Source organism: Lithobates pipiens, unplaced genomic scaffold, assembly GCF_037356315.1.
Source record: "Lithobates pipiens isolate NorthernLeopardFrog02 unplaced genomic scaffold, aLitPip1_a1.2 Scaffold_27, whole genome shotgun sequence".
In the NCBI taxonomy this organism is placed as follows: domain Eukaryota; kingdom Metazoa; phylum Chordata; class Amphibia; order Anura; family Ranidae; genus Lithobates; species Lithobates pipiens.
Genome location: NW_027507788.1, coordinates 146,069,796 through 146,085,301, shown reverse-complemented (window position 1 = coordinate 146,085,301; position 15,506 = coordinate 146,069,796). Strand labels below are relative to the sequence as shown.

General features: G+C 45.5%; 1 protein-coding gene across 1 annotated transcript; it reads right to left on the bottom strand.

The window, feature by feature from the left end:
• Window positions 1-714: 714 nt before the first annotated feature.
• B3GALT6 (beta-1,3-galactosyltransferase 6) lies at window positions 715-6,565 on the bottom strand. The gene has a single exon (XM_077457628.1). It carries the CDS (start codon window positions 6,314-6,316, stop codon window positions 5,264-5,266), a length of 1,053 nt encoding a protein of 350 aa, XP_077313754.1. The 5' UTR covers window positions 6,317-6,565; the 3' UTR covers window positions 715-5,263.
• Window positions 6,566-15,506: the final 8,941 nt, after the last annotated feature.

Here is a 15,506-nt window from a genome sequence, read left to right as displayed (position 1 = left end):
AATACCATCCATACAGTGAAGCATAGCGGTGGCCAGCATCATGCTGTGGGGATGAATTTAAGCGGCAGGAACTTGGAGACTAGTCAGGATTGAGGGAAAGATGAATGCAGCCATGTACAGACATCCTTGATGAAAACCTGCTCCAGAGTGCTCTGGACCCCAGACTGGAGCGAAGGTTCATCTTCCAGCAGGACGACGACTAAGCACACAGCCAGGATATCAAAGGAGTGGCTACAGGACAACTCTGTGAATGTCTTTGAGTGGCCCAGCCAGAGCCCAGACTTGAACCCGATTCAATATTTTTGGATCTGAAAATGACTGTAAACCAACACTCCCCATCCAACCTGATGGAGCTTGAGAGGTCCTCCAAAAAAGAATGGGGGAAACTGCCCAAAAATAGGTGTGCCAAGCTTGCAGCATCATACTCAAAAATATAGCTGTAATTAAAAAATTTGCAAAGATTTCAAACAACCTTCTTTCACATTGTCATTACGGGGTATCGTTTGAAGAATTTTGAGGGCAATAATGAATCCATTTTGGTATAAGGCTGCAACATAACAAAATGTGGAAAAAGTGACGCACTGTGAATACTTTCCAGATGCACAATATGTCAACATTTTAAAAGCAGCAGTCTATTCAGGCAATTCTAGAAAACATTTTAAAAAGTCTTATAGGACATTTTTGGCAACATCATAAATAAGATTACCAAAATGCTTGTTGTGTTGATAGGACTTCTTTTCCCAGCTTTATTTTCACCTTTTATAAAAACAATGCAACATACTGTATCTCAAGCAGACAAAGAATGATTTCAAATAAATTAAAATGTTTGAGGTACAATGAGTAGCTGCACAAAATAAATTACCCTAATAACTACATACATGCAAAATATAAAAATCGGTCAAGCTGCATGTTTTCCCTGGATTTAAAATAGGTACTTATTTTCATTTCCTTAATAAATTGAGACATATAAAAGGTGAATTACAGTTACATGCTGCCACATCTCTGGGTTATACCACGATTGTTAGTGGTGAGGAATACAGACAGACAAAGACCAAAAAGAGTGCCAGTCAAAATGCAGTATGAAGTTTTGGCCCCTGAGACCATCTTACAATAACGCATGAAAATAAAAACTGCTTTCTGGATAACAGCCTTGGCTATATACTATATAGGACCCCACACTGTGCATAAGTGCAATTTTCACATGATGCGGGACCCTCATTGTCCAGAAGGCTGCAGGAAAGTCTACCTGACACGACCAGTACCTAGGTGAACCAGCCAGTAACCAGGGCCTGCAGAAGCATCCTTTACTTTTTATGGCTATTTTTTTTTTTAAGTAGTCAGCCATTTTACATTTGTGTGCATTTGGGGGGGGGGGGAGGGGGAAGAGAAGGGTGTCTGTCACATCGAGACTAAGAAAATGTATTGGAAAGTCAATTTGAAATGAATAGTTTTTATGTCAGCAATGAACTTGTGGCAAAGATAAGACTAATAAGGTAACATAAGTAGCATATATCTGGAAACAAGGATCATAACATACCCAAGTTGAATAACCTGTCAAAGCAATATCCCTTGAAATACTCCATAAGCACCTGGTTGCTATGTGTATAGCTTTAGGCCTATGTGATGGTGCCACTTACTGAAGAGTTGGACAGGAAGCCAGGAAACTATGCAAGGACCGGCTGGGGATGTCAGCCAGCTCTATGATGACAAATTCATAAGACTAAAAATATATGTAAGGACAGGTTATGTTATCAGCTACGTATCACTATATTAGTTTTATCTTTACTTAAAGATTGCAACAAATAGTTTGCCTTCTCAGATCAGTCTGCTTAAGACCTGAGTAACATAACCAAAGTGCTTGGTGCCAATAAAACTACAATAAACAAAATACACTGTTGCTTTGTCTGGAAAGATTATGTCCAGCTTTTTTTTTTTTTACTAAACTATGTAGAGTCAACTTTTTGTCAGAATGATAAAGATCCATTTTATCAAGTCATCAAATATGAATACAAGTGAATTCCACTCAGTTTTCTTCCTTTGATTTTTCAGACAAAAATTTCTCAGTTGCCTTTAAAAACAGAGCATAAATAAACTACATAAGACATTACACCCCTTTAAAATGATTTTGTTAGTCTCAGTTTCTTGAATGACTGTTCAAGCTGATGAATGACTTCCTTGATCAAGAGAAATTTTTATCAGATCAACAAAACTTGATTGTGGGCTAACTCCTAGGCCACATCCATCCAGACTTCATTTTTGGATCTGGTCTTTCGTATGGGCCTTTTAACACATGGATACAAACAGCAGGATTTGTTAGAAGATAAAGTTGGAAAGTACAGTACAGTGTAAACTGGCCATATATTACTCGAGGCGGATGGGAAAATCCTCTTTGTTGTGTCTTTGCATTTTGACAGCAGGATTTCCCGCTATTAGGGCTGCAGGGGTTTTTAAATGTTGGTTTTCCAACAGGGCCATTCAACAGAAGCCAGTCTAATGACCGACAGGGCTACACATGGATTGAAATTCAGCCAGTTCTTGCTGGATTTCAATCCACGTATGACTAGTTTAAGAATTTCCTACAGAAAAACTTAAAATGGTCATAAATGGATCAAATCTTGGCTAGTTCAGCAGGGACTGGCTGAGATTCAATCCATCTATGGGCAGGCAGATTGGATTGTACCCAGAATGTTGGATTTTAACAATTTGCCGACCAATGCACGACAATGTACCTCAGCAGAATGGCACAGCTGTGCAAATGGGCGTACCCATACATCCCTCCATCATCGCAGGTGGCGTGCTCCCACACCCGCCGTGGGAGTGTGCCCATGACACAGGCAGAACAGGGAGATGCCTATGTAAACAAAGCATTTCCCTGTTCTGTCTAGTGACATGACATGGATCTACTGCTCCCAGCACTCGGGAGCAGTTATCTGTCATATCCTAGTGAGTCCAACCCCCCCCTACAGTTAGAACACGCTGAGGGAACACAGTTAACCCCTTGATCGCCCCTAGTGTTTAACCCCTTCCCTGCCAGTGACATTTATACAGTAATCAGTGGATATTTTTAGCTCAGATTGCTGTATAAATATCAATGGTCCCAAAAGAGTGTCAAAAGTAGCCAATTTGTCTGCCGCAATCACGATAAAAAATGCAGATCGCCATTACTAAAAAAAAATAAAAAAAAATAAAAATGCCATAAATCTATCCCTTATTTTTGTAGATGCTATAACTTTTGCACAAACCAATCAATATCCGCTTATTGCGATTTTTTTTTTTACCAAAAATATGTGAAATACATATCGGTCTAAACTGAGGAAGAAACTTCTTTTATTTTTTGGGGGATATTTAGTATAGCAAATTAAAAGTATAAAAGTATTGTTTTTTTTTTCAAAATTGTCGGTCTTTTTGTTTATAGTGCACAAAATAAAAACCTCCAGGGGTGATCAAATACCACCAAAAGAAAGATCTATATGTGGGAACAAAGGACATCAATTTTGTTTGGGTGCAACGTCGCACGGCCGCACAATTGTCAGTTAGCGACGCAGTGCCATATCACAAAAAATGCTCTGGTCATTAAGGGGGTAAATTCTTCTGGGCTGAAGTGGTTAAGCATGCAATTATTGCCAGAGGCTATAGCCACCAGCAGTAATCACTGTGTTCTCCTGGCAGGGATAGATCTCTGGGCCCCCCACCCAGAGAACACAATAGTTCCATGGGAGGGAATCACCCACCAACACTGAGTGTGTTGATTCCGTGGGAGGATTCCCCTATCAACACTGAGTGTGCTGATGGGGGGGGGAATTGAGCGATTTTCTTTGTTGCAGTTTATATGCTTTAGGTCACGATTATCCAAAAAATAGGGGAGCCTGCAGATGTAAACAAACTGTAGAGCTTTGACTAAAGTTGAATAACATTCCTTCTATAGGTGTAGGCCATTCATGCACTTCCTGAAGCGTGGCTGAAAAACTCTAAGAAGGCATCCCCGTCCTGCATTGTTGTCAAAACACTCCCAGCCATTCCTGCCTGCCCCACCATCACAGGAGCAAGCTCTCTCTCTGATTCACAACTTTTCAGTCATACACAGTTCGCTATCTCCTCCCATTGCAGCAATAAGCTCAGAGCTGCTGTGACGGGAAAGAGACAGCACGCATATTCAGAGTTTTGAAGCAGCAAGCTCACTCCTGGTGTACTGGGAGCATAAAGTAACAGCTTGAAGTGTCTTGGGAAGTTTTTCAGCCAAGTTTCAGGAGGCACAAAAATGACCTACACCTGGTGCAAAGACCTTTACCTTTAGTCAAAGCTGCCAGTTTATCTACAGGTGCCCCCTACCTGCATTGGCACATTTTTGTAGAGGCAGACTAACCCTATAAATTCTATACACTTGAAATGTGAGAAAAAAAATAAGTGTTTTTTTCCAGATCCTTCTCTTTAGGCTGGGATCACATATATGTGGCTGTAGTTTGCAGTCTGAAGTCCAGTGTGTTTCTGCCCTCAGAATTCACACCTGAACCAGACCTAAAAACACACAAGACCCTTTTCAAAACCGCACCGGGGCCGCCCCACACGTGGGATGCGGTTAAAAAATGCATTCAATTCACATATGTGAACCCAGTCTTACTCTACTTTAGCCCTGTGCAGCTGGTACAATAACCGTGTTCTTTCACACACATATCCTACTCTGCCCTAAATCCCTCCTTTGGTTTTTCAGACTGGTGGGAAATTTAATGCTAAAGTTCACACTGTGCCTGCGTTTCCTACAAAAAAAAAAAAAAGGGTGCTTGCACCTTTTCAAAAACGCGGTCACAGGGAAATTGCATAGTGCTTTATGTGATTTCCCTGTAAACACAATGTAGGTTGAGATGCGCGGGGGTACCAGTAAGAATAAATGGCAGCCCTGCGTGTCTCTAAAGAGCAGTACCTTACCGGATAGTGAGTATGAACCTAGCCTAAAGGCTGAACAGATGTTTAATCCTGCCTCACCCATACAGTAAAATATTATTTTCAGCAATACTTGAATCTTTATTGCATCAGAAGAAAAACTGGTCCACCTCCGAGGATTAATGGAAGCAACAAATTCAGCATTACACCCGCTCCTGGCATCTCATCCTTTCCCTCTGACAACAATAGGAAGGGGAGCTAAAGCTGCTGAGGGACTTTGGTTTTCAGTCATCAGCCAAAGTCCGAAATACAGGCGGCAGGAACATATACAGCTTCCCTATAGAGTTGGCCCATCTCCATTAGGTGACAAGAGCGGGTATTGTCCTCAGGGGATGCCATCTTTGCGCTGGCAGCACTGTGATGGGGGCACACCCCAGTCGTAGATATAAGATAACCTCAGCTTGACTTCCTCTTTGCATAGTTTGCCGTCTTTGGCCAGAGTTTGGTGCTTCTCCAACATATCTTCTATGCTCTGCTTGTGGGTGACAATGTATTTATTATTGCAGCCTCTGGACTTGTATTCAGTGTCAAATCGGGGATCGTGGACCCTCTTGACATCCACAGGAGCCAGCCAGGCCCCCAGGGACACATCCTCACTCTGCCATTGGCCGAAGTAGTCTTTGTTGATGGTTAGATAGTGGACCAAGTCCCAGGAGAGGACGTACCCCCCACCCAATGCATAGGGCAGGTAATAGTCGCACAGCACCCAGGTGCTCTCCTTCCACTTCCCGGCAGACTTGACCCTTCCGCGACCCGAGAAGAAGCCCCAGTAGAGGCGGTGCGGCTCCTTGGCCCTCAGCTCCTCCAGCAAGACGTCCAATCGGGCGAACGTGTCATCATCTGCCTTCAGCACAAACTTGTAGTCGACATGGCGGTCCAGCCACACGTACATGAGCAGCAGTTTGGCGGTCAGGTTGTCGTAAGAGTCCCTCAGCTCGGGCAGCAGCAGGAGGTCGCCGTGACGACGCTGCTCCATCTCCAGTGAAGTGGACTTATCCTCCCCCAACCCTGCCGTCCCGATGACGAATCGGCACCACAGCTCGCCGCCCTCCTCCCCGCCCCCGCGGGAGGCAGCCGACAGCCAGGTGCTGCGGATGATGCTCCGCCGCTCAGTGTACTTTGGGCCACTGGCGATTAGCACTGCCAGGAAGGCGCTGGCGCTCTTCTCAGGCGGAGGCTCCCCGAACCCCCGGGGGAACGGCAGCCGGTGATTGGCGTGTTGCTGAGCATGCTGCTGGTGGGGCAGACCCCGGGGTCCCGTGGGCTTCATGTTCTCTGACGTACATTTGGCTAGGTACACCAGTACCATGCCAAAGAGGGCCAGCACCACCAGGCCAAGGGACGTTTTGTGGCGACATACCAGCCGCAGCACGTTCATGGCGGACACCGAATTCCTCTCAGGGCTTCAGCCGGTCATTCTCCCGCCAACGGGATCGGATTTCCCGCGCTGTTCGGCAGGTCACGTGACCAGCTCCGTCACGGTCATCGGTTCCTCGGTATATGCAGCTCGGGGTCAGCGATTCGCTATCTCCGCTGTGCAGGCTGCAGAACCGAGCACGTCCGACATCACCGGGAACCAGCCGCTGAGAAGAGAAGCTTTTCCGGGTGGCGGCCCCGCTGCATTGTGGGAGATATAGTTCTCTAGATCGCAGGCGTCCTCTGCCTACTAGCAGTGTAGAAGGAGCTGGTTACCGTGACAACAAAGACGCTCTCCCTGTACATACCATTATAGCAGAATTACTGCTGCCCAGTGTCCCTCCTCACTCTCATTACCAAATCCCTGTCCTTATACATCTTGTGTATGCTGTATAGACCGCCATAATAACATAATATAGTAGTAAACCAGATTGAAGAAAGACACAAGTCTGTCTAGTTCAACCGATAAATATAAAACCCCCTATATACAGTACACAATCCTATATCAAAATATGATCCAGAAGAAGGCAAAAAAACAAAGCATGATCCAAACAAAATTCTTCCTGATCCCCCAAGAGGCAATCCGATATTCATTGGATCATTATTAAAGCGGAGCTCCACCCTAAAGTGGAGCTTCTGCTCATTGGAACCCTCCCCCCCTCCGGCGCCACAATTGGCACCTTTTAGGGGGAGGGGGGTGCAGGTACCTGTACAGTACAGGTACCTGCACCCACTTCCGGCATAGATATCTTCAGAATCTACGCCCCTTTCCGCAGAATCTACGCCCTTTTCCGCAGGTCCCCTGCTGTCTGCAGGGAAACACACGGATCCCAGAGACAGCGGGGACCATCCTTATTGCGCAGCGCGACTCGCGCATGTGCAGTAGGGAACCGGGAAATTAAGCCGCAAGGCTTCTTCTTCCTGATTCCCATAGCCAAGATGGCGGCGGCAGCACCCGAGAGACTATCGAGAGATCGGCTTCGGTTGCTGACATCGCGGGCACGCTGGGCGGGTAAGTGTCCTTATTTTAAAAGTCAGCAGCTGTAGTATTTGTAGCTGCTGGCTTTTAAAAAAAAAAAACGGCGGAACTCCCGCTTTAAGTCAAAATATTAATATCCAGTTATATTCTATGCATTTAGGAATGCATTCCGCACTTTCTTCAAAATAATCTGCAGGGCTGGCCAGAATCAGTTCTGTTTTGGGGGAGTCTACTCCACATTTTCACAGCTCTTACTTTTCATATGTGGAGGTTAAATCCAGTGGCTGCTGGTGCTATATTTGGGGGGGGGGGGGTGGCAAACTACTGCACCCACAGCCACCCCACCCCCAGTCGGTTGGGTCACCCACATCCAACCCCCTGGACGGTCGGTTACCAGCCCCACACTTACCCCATCTATGGTGCAAGATGGACGGCATCTTCCCCTGCTTCTCCTCCTCTGCATTACGGCTTCTCCTCCCTACTCCTCCTAGGCTAATAGGATTGATTCTCCTTTCGGCCAATCCAGAAATGGGTCTCAGGACCTACTTCCTGATTGGGAGGAGAATCAACTGGGTGGGCTCACTGCGCCCCAAGCCCACCCTTTTTTGAAGCCTATTAGAGTCTCTGGCTCTAAACACGTGCTTAAAAAACAAAACAAAAACATTCGAATACATGCATTCGGACCCCCCACATGTAGATTAGGGGGCCGGACCCATGGATAGGCCCCCCAATACAAGACAAGACAAGCTTTATAAATTCTGACTTTGAACGGATATAGAAAAGAGAAGACGGCAGATAAAAAAGTACAACCTAGACCCCTTTCACACTGAGGTGCTTTTCGGGCGTTATAGCGCTAAAAATAATGCCTGTAAAGCACCTGAAAAAAGCCTCTCAAGCCACCCCACTGACAGGGATGATAGTATAGCACAGGGTGTCCCAGGTCCTAGCAGCACATCTGCCAGCAGCACACCACCAGCTGTAGACTGTAGCCAGCAAATTTCTCTGCCCCATCTGCTGCAAAAAATACAGTCCCTGCCACCCTCATGGCCAGCGTCTATATGCAAGCTTGTCAAAGCTGTTGGCTCTCCAACTTCTGCCTTTTAGTCTGGTGGATTCTGCCTCTTCTGTGAATTCACATAATGTGCTGTACTACAATTGCAGGTTCCCAGCCGCTACTACTTTTCACTTAAAGTGGTGTTGCCACCAAAAAATAAAAAATTGTTTAAAATTCTTAAAAAACTAATTGGAGAAAAAAATGTTTTACTCACCTCTAAATGCCTGTTGCTAGGGGGTCCCTTGTAGTCTGCCTTCTTCATTGCCCGGGCTGGTGACATCACTTCCCCTCGCTTTGAGAGTGTTCAATCATTTAATCTGGAAGAATGTTTTTGGTATAGGTTTCATGGGCACAATTAGCACCCAAAGACCAATTTTTTAGCACTTGTTTGATAGGTGCATATCACTGCAATTTTTTTTGCCTTCATCAAGAGCACATCTATAGGGTTACGGTGGGAAGACCCCCCCCCCCCCTCCCCGACACCCAAAGAGTATTTTTTTGCACCTGTTTGACAGGCACATATCATTACAATTTTTTACCGCAAGGCCAATTCTTGCCGACACCCAAAGACCAATTTTTACACACACACGTTACTTCTATACAAAGTCAAAGTGACACCAGAATATATCCAAAAAATCTCTAATTTTGTTCCCAGTGTACTACGTTGTGGTCTCATCATACACACTGGCTTCCCAGCTGTTGCTAAACAAAATAAAATTAGCTTGCAGGGAAAATGGCTTTTTTTGGCTTTATAAATGCAATTATTGCAGCAGCAGATTCTAGACATTTAGATCTGCCACTTTACAGGTAGACTAAAGGGACCCCCCAGGCACTATATTGGAAGGAATTTTTTATTTTTAGGCTTTCACTTTAAAAATCAAAAACACACTGCTCATTTAAATATTACGTTTTTCACAAACTTTTTTTTATTGATACATGTCCCCCAGGGCAGGACCCGGACCCCTATAGCCATTGTATGCCAAATTACTTGCATATAAACCATAAAAATAGGCACCTATTAACTTTAATGGGGTTTGTTATTCGTGTCCGAACTTTCGCAGTGTTCGGAAGTTCTGGTGTAAACCAAACAGGGCTTAGTTTGGCCTATCCCTTATAATGAAGTACCAAAACTTAAAGATGGGGTGGACTTAGACAAGCAGCTCACTTTTGTGTGAAGTTCCACTTTAAGAGATTACCTGGCCAGAATGGCTGCCCAAGTCTCTTGCAAGTTCTGGTCCAATTGAACAACTTCCTTCCCCAAGAGAATAGATAGAATCCCTAAGGGACCAATTCCCTTAACCCTCTTGGCGATATTCCCGAGTGAGGCTCGGGTTAAATTTCAGTACCATTAGCGGTAACCTCGAGCCACACTCGGGATTGCATTGCAGAATCCTGATACAGCATACTTACCTTGTCACCAGGATCCTGTGATGTCCCACCGCTGTGTCCTCCGCCGCATCATCTGCCCGATGCTCTGTGTGCCAGGTTCCGTTCCCTGCAAGCATCATGACGCATGGGAGCTGGGCCCGGCGGCAAATTTAAAAAGTACAAAAAACATAACACATAGAGTACACTGTAATCTTACAGATTACATTACTGTATCAAATCATTTCACCTCCCTTTTGTCCCTATTGCTTTGTCCAGTGCCCTGCATGCACTTTTATATCGTATATACTGTTCTTTCTACCTGGAAACTTGAGATTGTCCATGGCAACCAAAAAGTGTTCCTTTACGTCAAAAGTGGTTTTAGACCAGCTAGAAAACAGCGATAGTAAATTAGGACACTTGCAGAATTGAGTGATAGTAAATCGTGGGAAAATTCTTTTAATTATTATTATATTATTATTTTTTATAATTATTTATTATATTATAATTTATGATTTCGTGCTCCAAACTTTATCATACCCGGGATGTCTACTCGACTCTTGTTTGGACAGATTTAAGTGTGTTATTCCTAAGAATTACAGGCCTAAAATATAAAACGCCAAATTTCTATGCAAAACAATGTACCTCTTTTTGATTAAAAAATCTGACATAATCATACCGCCAGGGAGGTTAAGAGACCCCTCTTCCCATGTAGTGATGACACAAGGCCACCTACAGGTGGGAAGACTACCTGCACTTACCTACACACAGAATCCTGGCAGCTCTACTGGCTCTGTCTTTTCTGTTCCTGAGCCCTCTCCTCCAACTCACAAAGCACAGTTGCGGCTCACAAAGGCAGCAGCCCCCTGCAGCTTCGGCCATCTTGTGTCCTACAAAAGTGCCTTGATACATAAAAAATGTGTTTAAGGCTACATGCACACTCGGTGATTAGCCCTGATGCATGAGTCATGGCATTTTGTTGCAGATTGAAGGCACAGGTTCACCACCCAGCCCCGCTTCTGGCAGCCTGTAAAACTCTGTGAGAGGCTGAAAGATGCTGCTGCTGGAGGGTGTGCCATGCAGTACTAACGTTTAGGGCAGTATGCATCAGAGTGCCCAGAATACAGACTCCTTTCCTTCTGGGCATTCGTTTGCAGTAATATACTGCCATAAAAATGTGTCCATTCTAGATACAGCAGCTGCCAGCCTCTCATAGAGTTTTACAGGCTTCCGGCAGTGGGGCTGGGCAGTGCACATGTGCCTTCTACTCGCATCTGAATGCTGGAGTCTCATACACTGGGGCTAAATGCCCCAATCAGTGCCCCTGATGGTAATAACTAGGGATGAGCCGAACACCCCCCGGTTCGGTTCGCACCAGAACTTGCGAACGACCCCCGCGTTCGGTACAAACATTAGAACCCCATTGAAGTCTATGGGACTCGAACGTTCGAATTGGAAAGTGCTAATTTTAACGGCTAATATGCAAGATAGTGTCCTAAAAAGGGTTTGGGGACCTGCCTCCTGCCTCAGGGGACATGGGTCACTGCAAAAAAAAGTTTTAAAAACTGCCGTTTTTGCGGGAGCACTGATTTTAATGACGATTAACCACTTTCAGACCGGACCATTTTGCTGGTAAATGACCAGAGGTCTTTTTACACTTTGGCACTGCGCTGCTTTAACTGGTAATTGCGCAGTCATGCAATGTTGTACCCAAACAAAATTTGCGTCCTTTTCTTCCCACAAATAGAGCTTTCTTTTGATGGTATTTGATTGCCTCTGCGATTTTTATTTTTTGCGATATAAACGTAAAAAGACCGCAAATTTTGAAAAAAAAAGATATTTTCTACTTTTTGTTATTAGAAAAATCCAATAAACTCAATTTTAGTCATACATTTAGGCCAAAATGTATTCAGCCACATGTCTTTGGTAAAAAAAAAGTCAATAATTGTATATTTATTGGTTTGCGCAAAAGTTGTCACATCTACAAACTAAGGTACGTTTTCTTTTACGCAGCTTTTAGTTTACGACTGCCTATCTCATTTCTTGAGGTGCTAAATTGGCAGGGCAGTACAAAACCCCCCCAAATGACCCCATTTTGGAAAGTAGACCCCCTAAGGAAATTGATAAGAGGCATGTTGAGCCCATTGAATATTTTATTTTTTTGCCTCAAGCGATTGAATAATGACAAAAAAAAAAATTTTTTTTTTTTTTTACACAAAGTTGTCACTAAATGATATATTGCTCACACATGCTATGGGCATATGTGAAATGACACCCCAAAATAAATTCTGCTGCTTCTCCTGAGTACGGGGATACCACATATGTGGGACTTTTTGGGAGCCTAGCCGCGTACGGGGCCCCGAAAACCAAGCACCGCCTTCAGGCTTTCTAAGGGCGTAAATTTTTGAGTTCACTTCTCACTACCTATTACAGTTTTGAAGGCCATAAAATGCCAAGATGGCACAAAACCCCCACAAATGACCCCATTTTAGAAAGTAGACACCCCAAGCTATTTGCTGAGAGGCATGTTGAGTTCATGGAATATTTTTATATTTTGCCACAAGTTGCGGGAAAATTACAAACTTTTTTTTTTTTTCACAAAGTTGTCACTAAATGATATATTGCTCATGCATGCCATGGGCATATGTGAAATGACACCCCAAAATAAATTCTGCTGCTTCTCCTGAGTACGGGGATACCACATATGTGGGACTTTTTGGGAGCCTAGCCGCGTACGGGGCCCCGAAAACCAAGCACCGCCTTCAGGCTTTCTAAGGGCGTAAATTTTTGAGTTCACTTCTCACTACCTATTACAGTTTTGAAGGCCATAAAATGCCAAGATGGCACAAAACCCCCACAAATGACCCCATTTTAGAAAGTAGACACCCCAAGCTATTTGCTGAGAGGCATGTTGAGTCCATGGAATATTTTATATTTTGCCACAAGTTGCGGGAAAATTACAAACTTTTTTTTTTTTTTTCACAAAGTTGTCACTAAATGATATATTGCTCACGCATGCCATGGGCATATGTGAAATAACACCCCAAAATAAATTCTGCTGCTTCTCCTGAGTACGGGGATACCACATATGTGGGACTTTTTGGGAGCCTAGCCGCGTACGGGGCCCCGAAAACCAAGCACCGCCTTCAGGCTTTCTAAGGGCGTTACAGTTTTGAAGGCCATAAAATGCCAAGATGGCACAAACCCCCCCCAAATGACCCCATTTTGGAAAGTAGACAACCCTAAATTTAGGGGTACACTAGTGAGACTAGGTAATAAATGGCGGGTGCCCTGAAACTATAAAAAAATAACTAACCAACCAGCGTCACCTGTAACAGTTATATGGTGATCACTGGTGAAAGGGTTAACTAGGGGGCAATCAGGGGGCTTTATGCGGTAGTATATGGGGGTCCCTGGCGCTATAAAAAGCTGCGGCGAACCTAAATACCTACCTGCCTAACTAGCGTCACCTGTGACACTAATACAGCGATCAGAAAAACGATCGCTTATTAGGCTGGGTTCACACTGGAGCGATGCGGGAACGCCACGAATGCGCGGCGGGTTCCCGCATCGCATGCCTCCCGGCGGCAGTTCACACTGCCCTATGCAAACTGCTGGGAGTGTCAGTGAAATGTTAATGACACCCCCAGATCAGTTCGCATATCGCAGTGCGATCTGCAAACTTGGATCGCATGGTGTGAACACCCATGCGATCCAATTCTGCTGCGGACCAAAAAAAGGGTCCCGTGCGAGTTTGCGGCGGGTGCGGCGGGTGCGACACGAATTCAGCCATACTATCTGTATAGCTGAACTCGAATCGCACAGAGATCGGATGTGATTTGCACTGCAGTGCGGTGCGAATCACATCCGTTCTCATAAACCGCTGCAATGTGAACCCAGCCTTAGTGACACTGGCGACGGGGGGTGATCACGGGGTTAAACCTTTATTGGGGGGGTTAGGGGGTACCTTAGAACTGAAGGGGGCTAACCCTAACTGCCCTAACAGTTATTAGTCACAAATGACACCCGCCGGGTGATCAGGGGGTTAAACCTTTATTAGGTAATAAATGGCGGGTGCCCTGAAACTATAAAAAAATAACTAACCAACCAGCGTCACCTGTAACAGTTATATGGTGATCACTGGTGAAAGGGTTAACTAGGGGGCAATCAGGGGGCTTTATGCGGTAGTATATGGGGGTCCCTGGCGCTATAAGAAGCTGCGGCGAACCTAAATACCTACCTGCCTAACTAGCGTCACCTGTGACACTAATACGGCGATCAGAAAAATGATCGCTTATTAGGCTGGGTTCACACTGGAGCGATGCGGAAACGCCACGAATCCGCGGCGGGTTCCCGCATCGCATGCCTCCCGGCGGCAGTTCACACTGCCCTATGCGAACTGCTGGGAGTGTCAGTGAAATGTTACTGACACCCCCAGATCAGTTCGCATATCGCAGTGCGATCTGCAAACTCGGATCGCATGGTGTGAACACCCATGCAATCCGATTCTGCTGCGGGCCAAAAAAAGGGTCCCGTGCGAATTTGCGGCGGGTGCGGCGGGTGTGGCGGGTGCGGCGAATGGCTGAACTCGAATCGCACAGAGATCGGATGTGATTTGCACTGCAGTGCGGTGCGAATCACATTCGTTCTCATAAACCGCTGCAATGTGAACCCAGCCTTAGTGACACTGGCGACGGGGGGTGATCACGGGGTTAAACCTTTATTGGGGGGGTTAGGGGGGTACATTAGAACTAAAGGGGGCTAACCCTAACTGCCCTAACAGTTATTACAGTCACAAATGACACCAATGCAAAAAAAAATAAAAAATAATGACATTGGTGTCACTGTGACTGGGGGGCAGGGGTAATTGGGGGGGTGATCGGGGGGGTGTGAGTGTGCCTGGCATGTTCTACTGTGTGTGTAGAGTGTTGGTGCAACTCACCGATCCGCTCTCCTCCGTGTCGGAACGAAAAATACCGACACGGAGGAGAGAATACATCACTTCCTCTCCTGTGTTTACATTACAGGAGAGGAAGTGATGTCACGGGGGATTTCTATTCGTCGGGAGCGATCGCGAGGGGGTGGCCATGAATGAATGGCCGCCCCCTCGTCCCGGATCGCTCCCGGACGAAAACCGACCGCCGCAGGCACCGGGCGGGGGCCCGATCCGGCCCCCGACCCGCGGGAAGGCAGGGACGTACAGGTACGCCCATATGCCTGCCCGTGCCATGCTGTCGACGTACATCGTCGTGCGGCGGTCGGCAACTGGTTAAAGTGAAAAAAAAAAAGTGAAATATTCCTTTAAATATGGTGCCTGGGGGGTGTCTGTAGTATGCCTGTGAAGTGCCACGTGTTTCCCGTGTTTAGAACAGTCCCTGCACAAAATGACATTAAACGGAAATAACACCATTTAAAACTGCTTGCGGTTTTAATGTTATATCTGGTTCCTGCAATATGGTTGAAAATCATTGAGAAACATGGCATGGGTAGCCCTCCCTGCCCATTACCAGCCTATTTGGGTCTTGTACGCATATTAAGGGGAACCCCGTACCCATATTAAAAAAAGGAAATGCGTGTGGCCCCCAGGCCCTATATACTCAGAACAGCAGTATACAGGCGGTGCAAACAAGACAGGGACTGTGTAGGTTTGTTGTGTTAAGTTGAATCTGTTTGTCATTTTCAACCGGTACATTTTTAAAGTGTAGCTCCAGTCAAAAAAACTATCTTTAAGCTTTTTGGAAAACATAGGGAAGG